A 17,955-nucleotide genomic window follows, 5' to 3' on the forward strand; every position below is an offset into this window, starting at 1 on the left:
CAGGTGAATAAGAACAAAGGTAAAAATGATAACTATGGATCTTATGTGATATACATTTACGCTGCGAGTTTAGCTATCACTCAAGCACACCAGTTATTTTTCAGTTTGAAGATTCAGGTAAAAGGAGCTTATAGTTATCAATGCTCAAGACTTATTTGTATAGTTATTATTTGTTGTATGGTTATTATTTGTTGTAGTTGTTTTACGTCTGTGTTCACTTACTTGATAATCTGGGATTGGATGTTCAGCAGATTTCTGGATATACAAAAGCCACTTTATGAAAACTAATATTTTTAATTTTTTAACTTGGATTTTTTATTCAATATCACCTCATAATAGTACAGATGCATGTTTTTTCATTTAAGTCTTTTTTATCTTTCGTTCCTCAGCATGTGGTCAGCAGCAGAAGGCCCTAAGAAAGACAACATCAATATTGGTAATAATCCGCAATATCGTTTGGAGGTCAAAGGTCTTGGTGCTATGTGGATTCTTCTCACAAGGCATATTACGGATAAGGTATGCATCCGTCAATAGTGAATTTTAGTTTTGAGTTATAGCAGCTTTGTTCTAATTTAATGAGTCCATTGTTAATATAAGTAATTTACGCAGGTGGGCTTACTAACGATGAAACCTTAGTTACTACATGTACATGTTGCTTTAATTTTGCCCTCTTTGATAAAATCAAACATTCATTATTTGGAATCTTTGTTAATTTACGTGCTGAATCAAACATAATAAATGGAAGGCATTTACACTGTACATATAAGACCATTGTGGGTTTAGACCACATATTCAAGACATATTGATGATTACAAGGCATTCATTTCTGTGTTTCCATGTGTTTGTCTCTTTACCTTAACTTTGTTTTATAAAGTACCCCCCCTCCCTCTCTTTCAATTTACGTTAAAATTAATTTATGCATCACATTATTTTGCTAATTCAGGATGACTTTGCAGACAACAAAGAGTTCATCACTCTTCTGGTCTACAAAGGAGGGAAGAAGGTCTACTACCCAAGTAAGTTCAGGCAGAAAATTTATCATTTACAGTCAGAGATCATGTAATTTTCAATAAGTGTCAAGGCAGTTTTTGATTAGATATTATTTGTTCAAGCTTCAAAAACTGTTATGATTTTATATTGTCACCTTTGAACTGTTTAGATCTGTATGTGTAACTTCAAAAACAATGTTTTGATATTTCATGTGGAAATATTTATAGTTATGATTGCACCACAGAGATTTGTGTGTGTAAGGTACATACAACTATATGAGAATATCATTCTAACAAGGGAAATTGATTTGTTTTAGAGTAAATAAGACAATTAACATAATTGAACATTTGTTGCATCACACAAACATGTAGTGGCCCCATATACTCAATTCAATTTCATTTTTTTCTTACACCATTTTATACAATGGTGGATTTAAACCAACCCTTCTTTCTGAAATGATTCTTTTTGAGTCAATTGTAGTTGACCTCCCACAAGTTATTTTTTTCTTAGAGGCATTCACAATAAAATTTGGAGAGGGGATGCATTAAATTAAAAATGTCTCTTTAAATACATGGGTTTTCGGAAGACTACAATTGACAATAGAGCTGTTCTTTATGTTAAATGAAATTATGTGTACCTTTGCAATTCAAGCTTGTGCAAAAGCCATTGAAATAGGTTTTTTTTTAACTCTAACTTTTAAAATGTACAATATTCAAACAGCATTTTCTGACTTTATCAGACACATTCAATGTTTAATACACACAGCTTGAAGTTGACAAATATTCCTCAAAAATCGCAGAGAAAATGCAAGATGCAAGGTAAAGAGTCTCACATTTGTTATGTGGAGTTGCGTGCTTGAAATGTTTTCCTCTGTTCTATCCACAAACCAGATGATCCAGGACCATTCATGGATGGAACCCGAATCAACAGCCCTCATTATCTGTGCAAGATGATAGTGAATGATAAGAGTTCATCGATCTATACCATCATAGTCTCACAGTTTGAGAAGAATAATTCCATTCACTATACACTCAGAGTAAGTAAGATGATAGTGAATGATAAGAGTTCATCAATCTATACCATCATAGTCTCACAGTTTGAGAAGAATAATTCCATTCACTATACACTCAGAGTAAGTAAGATGATAGTGAATGATAAGAGTTCATCGATCTATACCATCATAGTCTCACAGTTTGAGAAGAATAATTCCATTCACTATACACTCAGAGTAAGTAAGATGATAGTGAATGATAAGAGTTCATCGATCTATACCATCATAGTCTCACAGTTTGAGAAGAATAATTCCATTCACTATACACTCAGAGTAAGTAAGATGATAATGAATGATAAGAGTTCATCAATCTATACCATTAAAGATAATACCAGTTTTGGTAACGATCTCGAAATGAGTTTGAACAGAATTCAATAAAGTTACCACCCAAGTGTTCATATGTATAAATAAAAAAATATGTGCCAAATGGCTCTGGAAGAAAATATGTGATTGCTGAGAATTGAGCAAAATAAGCTTGGAATTCCATCAAATGTCAGGTATTTTTCCAAGCAATTTTAATACACTGTCCCACATATGCTTTTTTGTGTTCGTGATCATAAGAATTATCTGTTTTGAGCCAAGATTTCATGATTTCACAAAGATAAGTTTGCATTAATATGCCAGATCTACATGTAGATGTATGATAATATTGTGACAATTAACCTTGATTTTAAATACTTTTTCATGAAATAATTATTTGCTGCAACTACTTTCTTTTACCTTTGAAGTCTCACAATTAAGAAGAATTACATCAGTCACTATTATACACTTAGTATAAGATTACACAGATTATTTCCCAGATACCACTTTTTGGGATGTAAGCTTAATTCAAGAATATTTATTCAACAGATTTCAGAGCTACCCAAAACTCCCGTCCGTGGGACATTTCGCCGCGCGCTCCCTCACAAAATCATACCTCAGCGAAATCTTCTGGATTCTATCATCCCAATGTTGGCAGCTCTGGAGATGCAACTTGATCATGTTTTTCCTGAAATTTTGAATTTTCATATCGAGCAAACTTAAATGAAGATGAGCATAAACCTGCTCTTTTTATACACATCAAACATGGAAACATATGACTTTATGGGTTTCAGGGGTACAGATTGGAACCAAAGATTTAACCCTGGATTGGATCTCAAGCTGTTATGAACAAAAATATTGCATAAATCATATAGATAAGAAAATTAAGTTGTACATAAAAATAAATGCAGTTTTGTGGGTTTTTTGCAACTCAGGTCTACGTGATTAGCTATTCAAGCTCAGATAATTTTGATTCAGCCACTTACTATTGAGATATAAGAAAAATATAAGTTATGATGTTACTTCAGTGTGTTGCTTATTTTTCTTTCTTTCTTGTTAATTCACAGGCATATGGAACATGTGAATTCAAACTATCAAAGATTGTGGATCCTTACAAGCACACTAAGAATGTAAGTCATATTAGAGACTTGTTATTTAGATATTTGACTATGCTTTACATGTACTCCCATTATGTTATTATAAAATTAAATAAGTTTAAACAAATTCTTTTTACATTTGTGCTTGCATATGAATGAACTTTTGGATATGATTGTAATGATTTGAACAAAAATTTGATGAAATGTTACTTTTGAGAGAATTTTTATTTATTTTATTTATTAGATATTTTTTCATGGAGTTAGGTACATAACATTTTAACTTTGCAGCCTTAAAACTTCTTATTTCTACCTCTTCTAGTTAATTTCCTATCTTCCCAACTTTCAACTCAACTTTCCTCCCCTCTTTTGCTCCCTCTTTCTCTTTCATATCTTATTTTCCTGTTCTATCTCTGCTCCCTCTCCTTTTTTCACTTCTCCTCAATCAAACTGTTCTTGCTCTAATGCCTGTTTCGTAGTTTAAGTTGATGGACATGGCGTGTGTGTTTTAAATGAATTGTCTTTTTAAGTGTGTATACTTTTCTTCTTCAAATAATGCATGATATATTACATACTATTTATCTAGGCAAGATTGTTAATAGGGATCGTATAACTATTTTGATTTGTTAACCCTAATTCTCCCGGGGGGGGGGCCATAATGGCCCCCCCCCTCGACAATTTTCGCGATATATCCGCTGCGCAAAATTTTTTGACCTCGCCGCTCACTGACTTTTTACTTTCAAGTCTCGTGCAAATTTTGAGACCAAATTTGTGACGCCCGGATACGCGGTTACGACATTACGCAACATTATGTAAGTGCATGTCAGACCCAAAATTGCTCATAAACGTGATTTCATGTACAAATCCAATGCAAATTGTGTATTTAGCCAAAATTCATAAATGTATCATTATTTCTACTTTTACTGATTGAATTTAATTAATTTTGCCTTGCTTATGATCAGAATTAAGTCTGGAACGATTTCCATTGAAAAAACAATAAAAAACAAAAAGTAAAAAAAACAATGAAATACATAAGAAATTCATAAAACAATAAAATACATAAGAAATTGATTTCCAAACCGAAGTTTTTTTTAATTGCGATTGTTAAGAATTCTACAAAGAATATTTTAACCAAAAATTAGCATTCTAGGAGCTTTATTTAGTGAATTAGAGCAAAAAGTATGATTTATGCATAAATTAGCATAATTAATTCATATAAAATAAAATCTCATTATTTTGGAAAATTTTACCATACAGCCTTGTAGATTACATCGCACACAACCAGCATGCAAATTTTTGCGTCGCTCGAGCGATCAGCGGCCGAGATCTTAAGGACGTTCCACAGTTATGTTTGTGCGCATTATGATCTGCGCATAGTTTATACTCTGCGCGCAGACGTCACAATGGATGAACAGGTGATTAATTAGCTGCGGGTATGAGCTGATTTTTCCCATCTTCTGCACTATAACTGCTGATCCGATGCGTTATTTCATGAAGCTAAAAAATTGAATTATTCCATGGACCATTAAAAAAAAATTATCTACAATTTTAAAATACTTTACTCTGCAGTGCTGCCAAGATTCACGAATAAAGTTACCCCGAGTTTGAACAAACGGTAGAGTGGTTTTGATTTTTTCTTCATATAGATACAAAGCATTCGGCGCATTTTTGGTGTTTTAAAAAGCACATTTGCTCTAATAAAAATGCTGATAGTTTAAAAACAAGCACATGAACCCCTATTTTTTAATGTTTGTACCTCTAAGGTATACCTTCCTCTACAACTCTGCAAATTTTGGTGAAAATGACATGGATTTTGAATAAAGTGCAGCATTTATTGCACTTTTGTAGTTTGTTACTGAAATTTCACATTTTTTAGATTGGGATTTTGTTATCTTTTACGCCATTTTTAAGAACTGACAGTGCTGTTAAACTTAAAATTGCAAACAAATAGCATTATAAATAGATTCTCCATTTTACCGATACAATTATTAACTCTCTTGCGAAATTTGATGACTTTTTCATGTATTTTGACTGAGTAATAGATGTTTAAACTCATTGCAGTAATCTTGGGCGGTCTAAAAATGCCAAATTCTTTTGAATGCGCAATTCTTAAGAACATCAATTTGGGTGAACTTTGAAGCTCTATAGCAAAAAATCAAGCACATGGACCTATGTTGATTTTTGCATATTTCGAATATTAAGGTTCTAAAGTATCTATGTGCAAAGTTTGGTGAAAATGACATGGATTTCACTTTAACTGTGGAACGTCCTTAAGGGGGGGCCATAATGGCCCCCCCCCCGGGAATGACAAGAATCAAAATACCCCGGGTGATTGAGGGTTAAGAATTGTGTAATTATGTGACTTACTATCATGTTTATATTATTATTTGTAAAAGGATTCTGCAATTCAGCCTTTGGCTGCTACTGAATGTTTTAAATAAACCATTACCATTACCAAACATGTTCTAAAAGGAGCACTATGCTAGATTCAGTTAATTATGTGAAATTACAGAGACCAGAGACCATTTATGTGCCTAGTGTGCAACATAACTCGGTTACAATAAACTGAGATGTCCCAATGATTACTTTATTGTTTCACTTTTGTATTATACACATGGTAAGAAAATGAAAGGGTTAAGTTAATGTTGAAGTCATGACCAGTATTAATACTGCAATGGGATGAAAAGAATATTTTATATGTAATGAAAATGTCAAATTAACAGTTAACAATCTTTCCCTTAAAGTTACTTCAATGTTTAAGTTGTTCAAAATATTAGCAACAACATGTTAAGGGAATGTGAATTGAATTTAATTTATTAATTGTCTTCCACAAAACAAAAGTTTCGTATGAATCTTCTTATTGCTCACATTTCATAAGACACATAAAATATATTTATCAATAATACAAATATTCACATACAGAAGAATTCAAATTGAAGGACATCAAACTAAACATTTCATATTTCTGTTGAGGGCCTGGAAGAGCAACTTAATACATGTAGGTTATTTTATGTCCCCTGGCCCCCATAGTAAAAGACCTTTATAACAAACAATTGTATCAAAGTACATGACAACAGTAATATATATATATATGATTGGAATAACTTTGTGGAAACACAGAGAGTAAAAACGTACAGATTAAAAATGTTAGAATTTCACATTTGAATTATTTGTGGCTACAACTGTATCAAATTATAGTGACCATACACAGTAATACTGAAACATGAACATACACTGTATATTGGTTTGTAAATATTCTTGTTATAACAGATCACTGGTGAATGGAAGGGCAAGACAGCAGGAGGATGTGCTAATAACAGAGAGTCATACGTCAACAATCCAGTCTATCAAGTATGCCTTCAAGATCATACCAGAGGAAACTCATTGCTTATAGACCTAAAAGGACCAAAGTAAGTCATAGAGGGTGGAGTGGGGTTTTTTTTTCAGGAGAATGCAAAAGGGATGGTGATCAAATGGGTGGGGGGGGGGGCAACAGGGAGGGGGCTGTGAATATATTCACCAACAATACAGTCTACCAAATATTTTTTCAAGATCGCACCAGAGGAAACTCATTGCTTATAGACCTAAAAAGGATCAAACCCTTGTAAAAAAAGTACCATACAGTACCATGGTATACTATGGTATTACCATAGTATACCATGGTACTGTATGGTACTTTTTTACAAGGGAAGTAAGTCATTGAGGAATGTCTTGTTTAACTTTAACCATTACTGTGGGCTTAAATTACAAGAAGCTGAAAATCTCAAAACTTTGTTAACACTATATCGTTTACTGTGTTCTTTCATCATGTTTTAATGTTGAAGCAAACAGTTTTTAGCTACATTTTACAGGTATTATTTGAGTGTCATTTGAGCAGACCTATTGCACCTGTACCATGAGACATTTATTTCACAATTGGCTTTCCATAGTTTAACCACAACTTTAGACCACTGTTAGAATATAAACAAATATTTTTATTTCTAATGATGACGATGATAGCAATGTCAATGAAAACGACAAAAGTGATGATGACGATGCTGGGACAAAACTCCCTGCTGTCAAAATAATTTTAATGATAATGATGTGATGGCAGAAATGCCTTGATGATAAGCTTCCTTATTCAATTCTTTACCATTTCTTATGATCCTTAGGAATTACCATGTAGGTTTTGAGGTTATCTGTGTCTCCTCAGAAGGGAAAGGCGGCACACGATTTGAGAAGAAGATGAGTGGAGACTACCGGTAAGGACTCTCTCATATATTACAAACACTTAATAAAAAATACTTGCACTTGCATGGACTTAATTATTGTTCTTAAAACTTCCTTTATGATGAAAAGTCTCTGATTGCTTTATAAATGCAACAATAATTACCCTGGCTCTAGGAGAGCTGCGGTTACGTGCGCAGCATTCCAAGGATAGCATAGAAAAACAATGATGCTACAGACCATTCTGGAAAACAGTTGAATAACCCTTACGCTACACTCATATGGCTATTATGGATAAATAAGCATCCGCAAGGGTCCGTACCATTCATACGCATCCGTATTAATCTGTAACATAATTGGCATGATCCGCATGCATGCAGATATGCAACAGGAGTTTTGAAAATCTCAAAGTTACGGATGAAATTCCGTAACCATCTGCAGCTACCGTAAGTGGCCGTGAGTCTGCAGCTTTAGCAAGAACTAATTTTTGCGTTTCATTGATTGACCAGAAAAGTAAATTAATCATGAAAATCATGTGTACATGTACAATTCCTTGCTAAGTTATTGGACCCTGGTAGTGAAATTATTTACCAGCCTGGACACAACTGATATTGCTCTAGTTTGTACCTGTAATGTTTTTCTTCTTCATTTATTACACATGTTTCATATTCCGAGTGAGAGAGGTGTATGTTCTTTTCGTCAAATACATGTACCTCAACATTACATCGCAACAAGTTAAAAGCATTAGAAAAACTTGTGTGGACTTCCATGATGCAATTAAAGCTAAATTACAGTAGCTGCAGTAAAACACTAATTTCGTGAGAAAGTCTGTAAAACCAAGCTTAAAGGAGAATGAAACCCTTGAAACCAGCTGAATCCATATCAAAGAGAAAAATCAAAGAAACATATTGTTGAAAGTTTGAGGAAGATTGAATGAATAATAAGAAAGTTATGAGCATTTGAATATTGAGATCACTAATGCCATGTAGATCCTCCCATTGGCAATGCGACCAAGATCTGTGATGTCACACACGTACAACTTCCTCATTACTTTAGTACTTATTTCACTTATATTCTCACTTTTATAGAGTCTATCACAAGGTGATGTGTTCTTTTTATGAGAGGACAAGTACAGAGGTTTCACAACATTATATCATTGATGAATCGTTTGTCATATGATTAGAATGAGCAAAAAGATATGTTTTGGGGTATATTTTCAGTGTCCAAAAGGGGAGAGTTGTTCATCTGTGACATCATAGATCTTGGTCGCATTGCCAATGGGAGGATCTCCATAGCATTAGTGATCTCGACATTCAAATGCTCATATCTCTTCTATTGCTAGTCCTATTTTACTCAAACTTTTGTTGATCTTATTCTTTGATTTTTCTGCTTTCACAAAAGCTAACTTGCTCCAAGAGTTTCATTGTCCTTTAAGTATGACTATATCATCGTTGATCTAGATCTGGTACAGTTACATAAACTTAACTTTGTGAAATCATAAAATCTAAGCTGAAATACGATCACACTGAAGACCGCCAACACAGATAGGCACACGTGGGACAGTGTATTATTATTGCTGGAATAAAGACCCGACGGAAGTGATCGAATCCGCGCTTATTTTGCTTATTTCTCAGCAATTACACAATTTCTTCCAGAATCCTTTGGCACATATTTTTTATTCATACAAACAGACACTTGGGTGGTCATTATATTACATGTAGATTCTGTAAAGTCATTTTGAGATCGTTACCAGAACTGGAATTTACCTTTAAGGATTCATTTCATTGTCTTTTTACACCTTTCAGGAATGGATTCACAATACTGGAGTTAGAAGACATTCCTAGTGGGGTCTACAACATACGACCTACGACCTTTAGCCCAGGTCAGGAGTCACCGTTCTTCCTTACGATATCATCGTCCTGTCCGATGAAAGTTGTTCATCTCCAATAAGACCTAGGATAGAAACATGATTGATAATAGCGACATTGTGAGAGAAATAGGATTATACGACCTATGAACTTCAGCCCGGGTCAGGAACCAACGTTTTTCTTTATGATATCATCGTCTTGTCCAATGAAAGTCGTTCATCTCCAATAAGAACAAAGATAAAACCTTGATTGATAGTAGTGACCTTGTGATAGAAATAGGATTATTTGACCTACATGTATGAACTTCAGCCCGGATTCTGGATGATGATGATAAGGTCAGACCTGGATGTAAATAGTCATATCTGATTGATACACATCTGTCAAACCTTTATTATACACACATATTGTCTCTAAATCTAATTTTGTGAGGATCCACCTGATGAGAGTTAGCTAAGTAATTCCATCAAAATATGAATATTCAACCCCTGTATGTCAGACCTTCCTAAAAAGATTTTTTTTTTTTTACTGTTTCACGTAGAATGTTGTAATGTTCTTATCGTGGTTGAGTATTTCATAATTACATGGCGTGAAGTAAGAGTGAAAGGGGTGGGGGTCAGATGTACAGAAAGGTTGATTATCGTATGGAATTGCCAAGCTGCTGCATATAAGACTGGCATTTCTTGCACATCGCTCATTTATGTATCAAGTTGACAGAGGAACATGTGCAAATATCATACCAGGGGTACATTTTAAGAAGCCCTCACTGATAAGTTGCAGTTTACTAGTAACAGTCAGACACCTGTGCTCAGCCAATCCAAGCCAAGAAAAGTTTTCAGAGCCAACAATTTGTCCCAGAAAAGAATAGTTGAAATGTTTCTTTCATCTTTATTTCCTACCATTCAATTAAATTCTTTGCTTTTACTTTGATTCTTGCACTGTTCAAGCATCAAACTGTCATCAAGTGAGAAGGAAGTATCATGATCTTTTATTTCTTTTCTTTTTATACAATTATAATGAATGGCTATAATGGAGATTCTTTCTTGCAGCTGACGTTATTCTAAAGATATGGGGGTTTTATGTAAAAAAAATATTTTTGAGACATGAATGTTGAAAATTTCTTGATATACGTTTTCCCTTGAAAAAAGTGTGTGCTTACAATTTCAGAGCAAAATAAATTGAATTCTCTGAGTTGCCTCATCTGTTTTAGAAAAAGTCAAACAGATACTGAAACTGAAATTAAGTCCATTAATAGTCCTTTACAATATCTTTAGTTTCTATTTTCCAGGCATGTACGTTATGTATTTTACCTAAGGCACTGTAACAAAATTCAGAACACTGTCTTTTGGCATCTTTTCATCACTAATCCACACATTTCATCTGAGAGAGTGGAATGAAGGAAAGCTGTTGAGAAAGAAGCTTTAATATCATTGAGGGATTCCTGTTGAAAGCCACAACACAAAGTTTTGTTAAGGTACCTTATAACTGAAAAATGCCTTCCAATGATCATGAATTTGTAGATTATTCTCAACATACATTAAATTACATTTTCTATTTTGTAGATTATGTGCAATCATATGATATTGATTTTTATATTAGATTAGAAAGGTTTCATGTTTCATATATTATGTTGCATTTCATGTAACTCCTATAACTATATTGGAGATGCAGATGTTGTAGCTAATGGGTTATCAAAATTATGCTGCCATTCACTTTGTTTTAAACTTTGTAAATTTAAGTTTTGTGCCATATAAATTTAAATTTTCATATTTGCTTATGAATCTATATAACTATTTTGTGTTTTTAAATTATGCTCTTTGATCTCCATTTTCAAAAGGAAATAAAAACAACAACACCCTTTCACCACTCTTCTTTCCCTTTTCTCTCACCATCTTCTCTCAACCTTTCTTTCCACCCCTCCACCACTCTTTCCATATTCTCTCCCTCTTCTATCACCATATTCTCTCACACCTTCCCTCCTTCCCCTCTCCACTCCCCCTTGCAACTATTCCTCTGCTCTTCTTTCCTTTTCCTCTCATCTTCTTTCTCCATCTCCCCTCCTTTCTTCCCTTCTAACCCGCCCCCATTTCCCCTCCCTCCCCACTACCCCTCTCTCCCCACTACCCCTTTCACCTCTTCCGCCACTCTTTCCCTCCTCCACTCTTTTCCCTCTCTCTCCCGTCCAACTCTTCCTCTTCTATCACCACATTCTCTCACTCTTTCTCTCCTTCCTTCCCATCTTACCCCTCTCCATTCCCTTTTCTTCCCTTCCCTCCAGTCCTTTTCTCCATGCTACCCCCCCCCCTCTCTCCAGTCTTCCTCTTCAAAGTATATCTTTCTCTACTTTCTACCAGCTTCCATTCATCCAATACAGCCATTATTTCAAAGTAGACAACCAGCTTTAATAACCAGATTTCTTTGACAGTCTTTATTTCCTGTGTGTATGTACAAAATAGGAACATAGTTATTTATTACATCTTTTGTACAGCTGTGTACGGAACAAATTGCATGTAATAGTTAAACATAGATTTTATTAGATAATTATGGACATTTAAACACATCAATGAGTTGAGAAAAGAGTGTATTAATCTTGAAGCCTATCAGTACTATTAATAATTTTCTATTAAAACAAGGAAAGCTCGTGGTACCTCGCTACTATCGCTGTTGACAAATAAATGGTTTATTCGTCTTTATGATCATGTGTCATAAGACCTTACATGTAATTGTGTATAGATCTGCCTTTCTGCTTATAACCAATTATTTCAAGATTATAGAGGACAGGCTAACATTTTTGTATGTTTGCAATCCACATTAAACACGGCTAACAAATATTGTGTATATTCCATGTGATTCATGTAAATCATGGGATAAGATCTTTCCTATGCATTCAAATGAAATGTTCTGAACTTATTAGAGAATAGATATAACAATTTCAATGATTCATTATGTAAATGTACACGTGTTATCAATGACTGTTTAGAATAAATTATTTTGCCTTTCATATGCATAATACTGTATTCTTGAAGGAGAAACACCATGATGAATTTCATTCTTTATTCAGCTTGTTATCAAGAATAAAAAAAAATCCTACTTAAGAATAACTTATGAAGGTTTTCAGAGTATGAATTTCAGAGATAACTACTACCTGGTAAGTAAACAAATGAATGGCTTCATCCATCTTAGTGGCCCGAATTCACAAAGGTGGTTTTGAAAACCCATGATTGTATAAATAATGCTTATTTACCGCGTATATTAAAAAAATGTCCAATGCTGATGCGGGCTTTTGTCACAGTGCACCAAATTGACGCCTGTTGCCGTGGTTATCCACGCTATTTTATTCATTAGTCCACTGTTTGAAGAATGGACTCCGTAATTCAAAACAGTGGACTCATGTTTAAAATAGCGTACTTAACCATGGCAACAGGCGTCAATTTGGCGCACTGTGACAAAAGCGTGCATCCTTATTGGACATTTTTTATAAACGCGCCCGATACGCGGTATATTAAGCGTAATTTATACAGGAAATCTGCATAAACCATGGACTCAACAGTGGGTTTTCAAAACCACCTTTGTGAATTTGGGCCAGTATGTTTGCACGATAAATAGGAGATACAGTGGTACTCAAAAGCTAGTGAGCCCCGCCAGAACATAATTTAAAGTGTTCAGGGTCTGCCATGTTTAGGTTTATAATTGTGAAGTCCAGGGATAAAATATTATATTCAATATACCGGTACTTTGTTTCTGTGGACTTGCCGAATATTGTAGTGTTGTCTTCATTCAACACGGCATGATGAAGTGTGGTGGGGTTCACTTACTTTTGAGCATAACTGTATATACATTACAGTAATAACCATCACAAATTGTAAAAAAATGACAAGAGTAAACAGAGGACTATGAGATATAAGTGAAGAGAGATCGAGGGGGGGGGATGAAGAATAGAGATATAAGGCGCAAACATGGAGGAAATGAGAATGAAGAAGGAAAAGGAATAAAAGAATGAAGGGAAATGCATGAAGAAGATTTAAACCACGGACGTACAACTGCTTGGTTTTATACAGAAACACAAGTCACACATACATCTCATTGAATTCTGTGGAATAGTTTGATTGATATTAATCTGTCAATTTTAATTTTACTTCTGGCCAAGTCTTTAAATAAAAAAAGATTAAAAAGTCATTGATGCTCTAACTACATGTTGTACACATAAAAAATAAAAAATGGCAAGAAAAAAAACTTATGAAAAATACCCTGTCATTGAGCAATTACAGGAATTAAAATACAATAATTGTTATCAATAAGCCAGTTCACGGTTAGCTCATGATCAACTTTTCTCAAATGACCTTTGTGATTTTTCATTAGGATAAGTACTATCATTTTCAAATGTAGATGTTGCGTAAGCTTTACCGGTAGAGTATTCAAATTCTAAGAACAAAAGGCATTGTATAGACCAGGTGACTAGAATAGTACATCAGGGATAAAGTTTGGAAATCTGCTTTATTGTCTGCCTTTGGCACATTCGACTATTGTTTTATAGGCTACTGTCAAATACCAGTGATTATGAAGGTTCTATTTATTACTCTTCAGCTTGGATGTGATAAAATGAATATTTTGAAAGGAATACATGAATAATCATCAAATCACAAATGCCTATGTCAGTGAATTTGAAAGCCACCTTCATGGTTTATCTCAAATGACCTTTTTCTGCTCGTGCGAAGTTTACAACCGTGAACAGGCTTATAGCATTCATATTGATTTATCATACTGCATAGGCCAACATTACATGAACAAGCATGCTAGAATGTAGTACAGCTTTCAAACAAAACAAACGTTCAGATAGGGATTTACGGACACTTGCCTACTTGGGGAAATAAAAAATATGAAAGGGCAAGCTTTTTTTTTTGAGAATAAATTAGAAATGAATTATTCAATTAATGTACTGCTCATAGCATAAATAGCATGGCCAACTCATATTAATGTTGCAAAATTTTATTCAAATTATCATTACTTTTCAATACTGGAAAATAAAGCAAGTGGGATATGCTCGGGGCAATTATTATCATTTGTTTGGCGTCGCCTGTGCCTGGGAGGCAAAAAGCGAACCGAATCATTAGGAACCGCAGCCTCAAAGGTCTCTCTCTAAATCATGACATATTCTAGGCAAAGCAGCCCAGAGAGAATGGGCAAGCATAAAGAAAATACATTTACAGAGCCCTGTTCACAGCGTGACATCAATTTTCTATTTTTGTATTTTACCATTTTTGATACCATATTTTGGCCGAGCATGATGAAAAACCCCTACAATCCAAATTTTGTGGGGAATCGGTCCATGGGGCCCCAAGATATGTATGACCTCATGAATACATAATTAGACCCACTGAACCACTGAAATAAATGTATTATTGGCCTTTTTCTAAATTTTAGGAACCAGGCCAATATTACATTATGTTTCAAAGGTTCTAGGGACATTGCATCATAATCTGAAAGGGGGAAGGGGGAAAGGGTGGTGGGTGGGGGATCGTTCCACAAAGAGTTGTGAAGTCTGACAAAAAGTCATACATAATATAAATGCACATTTGTGCCAATTCGCACATGATATTTTACCTATAATCTGATTGATCAATATGCAGTAGTGCACATCCCATGAGCTTGATTCTGACCAATAAGCAGATGCCATATGTATCGCATGCAAATGGAAATTTAAGTGTGCTTTTTAGTCTGACTTACATGTACATGTACATGTAACTCTCTGTAACACATCCCTAAGCATGCCATTTATACATGTATCATTACCAAAGATAATTTACATGAAAACCTGCACACTGATGTATGCAAAAAAGATTATGAGAGCAATTTCTAATGCACTTTATCATCTACACATTCCGGTAACATTCATTTTCTGCATTTATCATTTAACATAATTATGCCATCAATACACTGTAGACAAATCTTTATTCTTTGAATATTCATCAAATATTCTTGCCAGTGTACTGTACACTATAGACATCATAATGTACATATAAAACAAGATAAAAGATCTCTATAAGTTATCCTCATATGTACATATTCACAGAATATATATTCTTGCACTCTTGTTTCACTGAAAAAAAATATATACATCTACCTAGACTACTATGCCCACGTTCATAATAAAATGACTACATGTAGATGTTTCCAAACCGATATTAAAGAGAGAAAAAATATCAGCAGCCAAAGGATCAACTACATGTAATTCCGAGGCCCATTTTATAAAACTTGTTATAATAACAAATTTGCAATAACAGTCAACAGCTACTGAAATCCTATCTTATTGGTTGATAGTAAATTTGCTACAGCAATTGTGCATTTGTCATTATAATATTAAGTCATTGTGAAACGAGGCCGAGGTCTGCTAAGGATCCAAGGACAATTTCATGAAAGTTGTCAGCACTGACAAGAGGTCATTATCCAACAGTTACCATAGTAACAGTCTGGTACCTGTGCTTCTCAGCCAATCAAAACCAGGGAAAGTTGTCGGACTTGGCGACTAGCTTGTCAGCCCATAAATGCTGATGTTGTTCTTGGATATCAAGCTATTTAGCAAAGTGCTTTAAAACTGCTATTAGTATGATGTACATGTATACATGAACAAGTGCATGTACTGTACGTGCTAGAGTGGTCCAAGAAATGATGTCACCATCCAAACATCTTGCGACCAAACTGTTAATAAGTCTGTTTGGGGTAAATGAAGATCATCCATGGTGGGAAAAAAGTCTTCATAATGGTTGCTTCTCGGTGGGTTTGTCCTAGGAAAAGGTGAACATATGGAGCAAAAACTTAAAAAGTTTGACATACTGTCTGATTTCATCACTTTCCTCGAGGCTGTGTCTTTTAATCTGCTGCAAAACTTGTATCCATATCCCTAACAAGCTTTATCCTGGCATTGCATATAGTACTACTCCACTTGGTTGGGGACTGTTCTCACTTCAGCTAAATGTACACCACATATCACAAGTAGAGACTGAAACGTTCAAATGAACGATATTGTGTTCACACAAAGAGAAAGTCTGAACTCATTCAAAGTGCTAGATGCTCCATAACCATCCTCTGACTAACACCGTTGATAAGACTAAACACAGCAATGTGAACGGTCTTGACGATTGTAATAACGTTCCGTGGCTGTACGGCGTGATCGTTGTAAAAACAGCTGTGCTTGAGTTCGTGGGAACGGCCTCGTTGCACTTCGAGCCCTCACAGCAAGAAATACATTTCTGATCAGAAAAAAAAAGACAATAATTAAATTCACTATCTTACACAACAATGTTATAGTTGTTACTCTCTTAGAAAATAAAAGCATTACCACCCACCAAACCGAGAGCTTCTCTTCATAAATGCACTTTGAGGTATTAAAATTTAATTGTTCCAATTAAATCTCTTTAGTTCATATTCATATCTCTTCAAGAAAAGTACATAAATCTCAGATTTTCCATGCATTTTTTCAACATTTTGTAAAGGCTCCGATCAACCTTTCATAAGGTGGGTTCCGCTTGAATATGCCACATCAATTATCTATCAATTCAATGTCATGGATGCAAACTGTGTCTAGTATTTGTGCATTCCTTATTAATACATGTACATCCTCACAAGTCCTGCTCTCATTGTACACCTGTGCATTAATCCTGAAGAGCTGTGAATGCTCATTCCAATGCTTTAATTGCAGTGTTTCTTGTTCAAAGTAATCACAAACCTCAATTAAACATTTCATTCTTCCTGGGATCTCACTTTTAGTTCTACTTACTTATAGTTATCCTTCTTCCATTTGGGATTCATTTTTCAGTTGAACGTTTCATCAATTTTTCTATTCTCAATTGTGGAACTTGCTACCTACATGTAGGAAAAAGTTTATGATCCACTACGAAGAGTAAGCGACTCATGGCAATGAGCGTCTGTGATGCATTCACTTTATCAAACAACCAAATAGACTTACATGTACCTTTGTATCAAATTGTTGAGAGGATAAATCAAAACAACCCACAACATTTGGAGTGCATTCTCCGTTAGTAGCACACAGTTTAGTGATCATGACACTTTCACCGGATAGACTGTTGAGATGATGCGAGGTGTAACAGTACTTTGTACCTGTCCAAAAAAAATGGAAATTAATAACTTTTAAAAGAAAATATTGAAATAATCTGTAAACTTCTACAGGTAATAGTATTCTGAAGAGTATTAAAATCAGGGGAGCATTTACTTAAATCAGTGAATTTCAATATTTGTTACAAGCTACTGAAATACTTGTATCTGGTTGGTTGAGATCAAAAGCATCAGTAACAATAACTGACTATTTGTTTCATGAAATGCTCATTTGCCATGTGCTCTCTGCAAGTGTTGAGTAGTACATCATTGCACTTATTATGTAAGCACATCAAAACTGAAGTAAGTAAGTTTAAATGTTTCAGTAAGTTCAAATACG

General features: G+C 34.5%; 2 protein-coding genes across 4 annotated transcripts in view; one reads left to right on the forward strand and one right to left on the reverse strand.

Annotated features, from left to right (window-relative positions):
• Window positions 1-12,593, forward strand: part of LOC129274842 (calpain-7-like) — a 34,746-nt gene extending 22,153 nt beyond the window's left edge. The window contains exons 14-20 of the mRNA XM_064108539.1: window positions 390-516; window positions 944-1,016; window positions 1,881-2,026; window positions 3,409-3,471; window positions 6,706-6,845; window positions 7,587-7,676; window positions 9,447-12,593. Of these exons, the coding sequence (XP_063964609.1) occupies window positions 390-516; window positions 944-1,016; window positions 1,881-2,026; window positions 3,409-3,471; window positions 6,706-6,845; window positions 7,587-7,676; window positions 9,447-9,591 (784 nt within the window). The 3' untranslated portion in view covers window positions 9,592-12,593. The remainder of the gene's footprint in view (window positions 1-389; window positions 517-943; window positions 1,017-1,880; window positions 2,027-3,408; window positions 3,472-6,705; window positions 6,846-7,586; window positions 7,677-9,446) is intronic.
• LOC129274766 (ly6/PLAUR domain-containing protein 6-like) overlaps window positions 11,920-17,955 on the reverse strand; it is a 31,735-nt gene continuing 25,699 nt past the window's right edge. For 2 of the 3 annotated variants that reach the window (XM_064108542.1, XM_064108543.1), the window contains exons 5-6: window positions 17,476-17,621; window positions 11,920-16,753 (exon numbers count right to left, since the gene is read on the reverse strand). In XM_064108542.1, the coding sequence (XP_063964612.1) occupies window positions 16,568-16,753; window positions 17,476-17,621 (332 nt within the window). In that variant the 3' untranslated portion in view covers window positions 11,920-16,567. Of the gene's footprint in view, window positions 16,754-17,469; window positions 17,622-17,955 lie in introns of all 3 variants that reach the window. The other variant, XM_064108541.1, reaches the window with a different exon arrangement.

The sequence above is a fragment of the Lytechinus pictus genome, chromosome 13 (assembly GCF_037042905.1).
Source record: "Lytechinus pictus isolate F3 Inbred chromosome 13, Lp3.0, whole genome shotgun sequence".
In the NCBI taxonomy this organism is placed as follows: domain Eukaryota; kingdom Metazoa; phylum Echinodermata; class Echinoidea; order Temnopleuroida; family Toxopneustidae; genus Lytechinus; species Lytechinus pictus.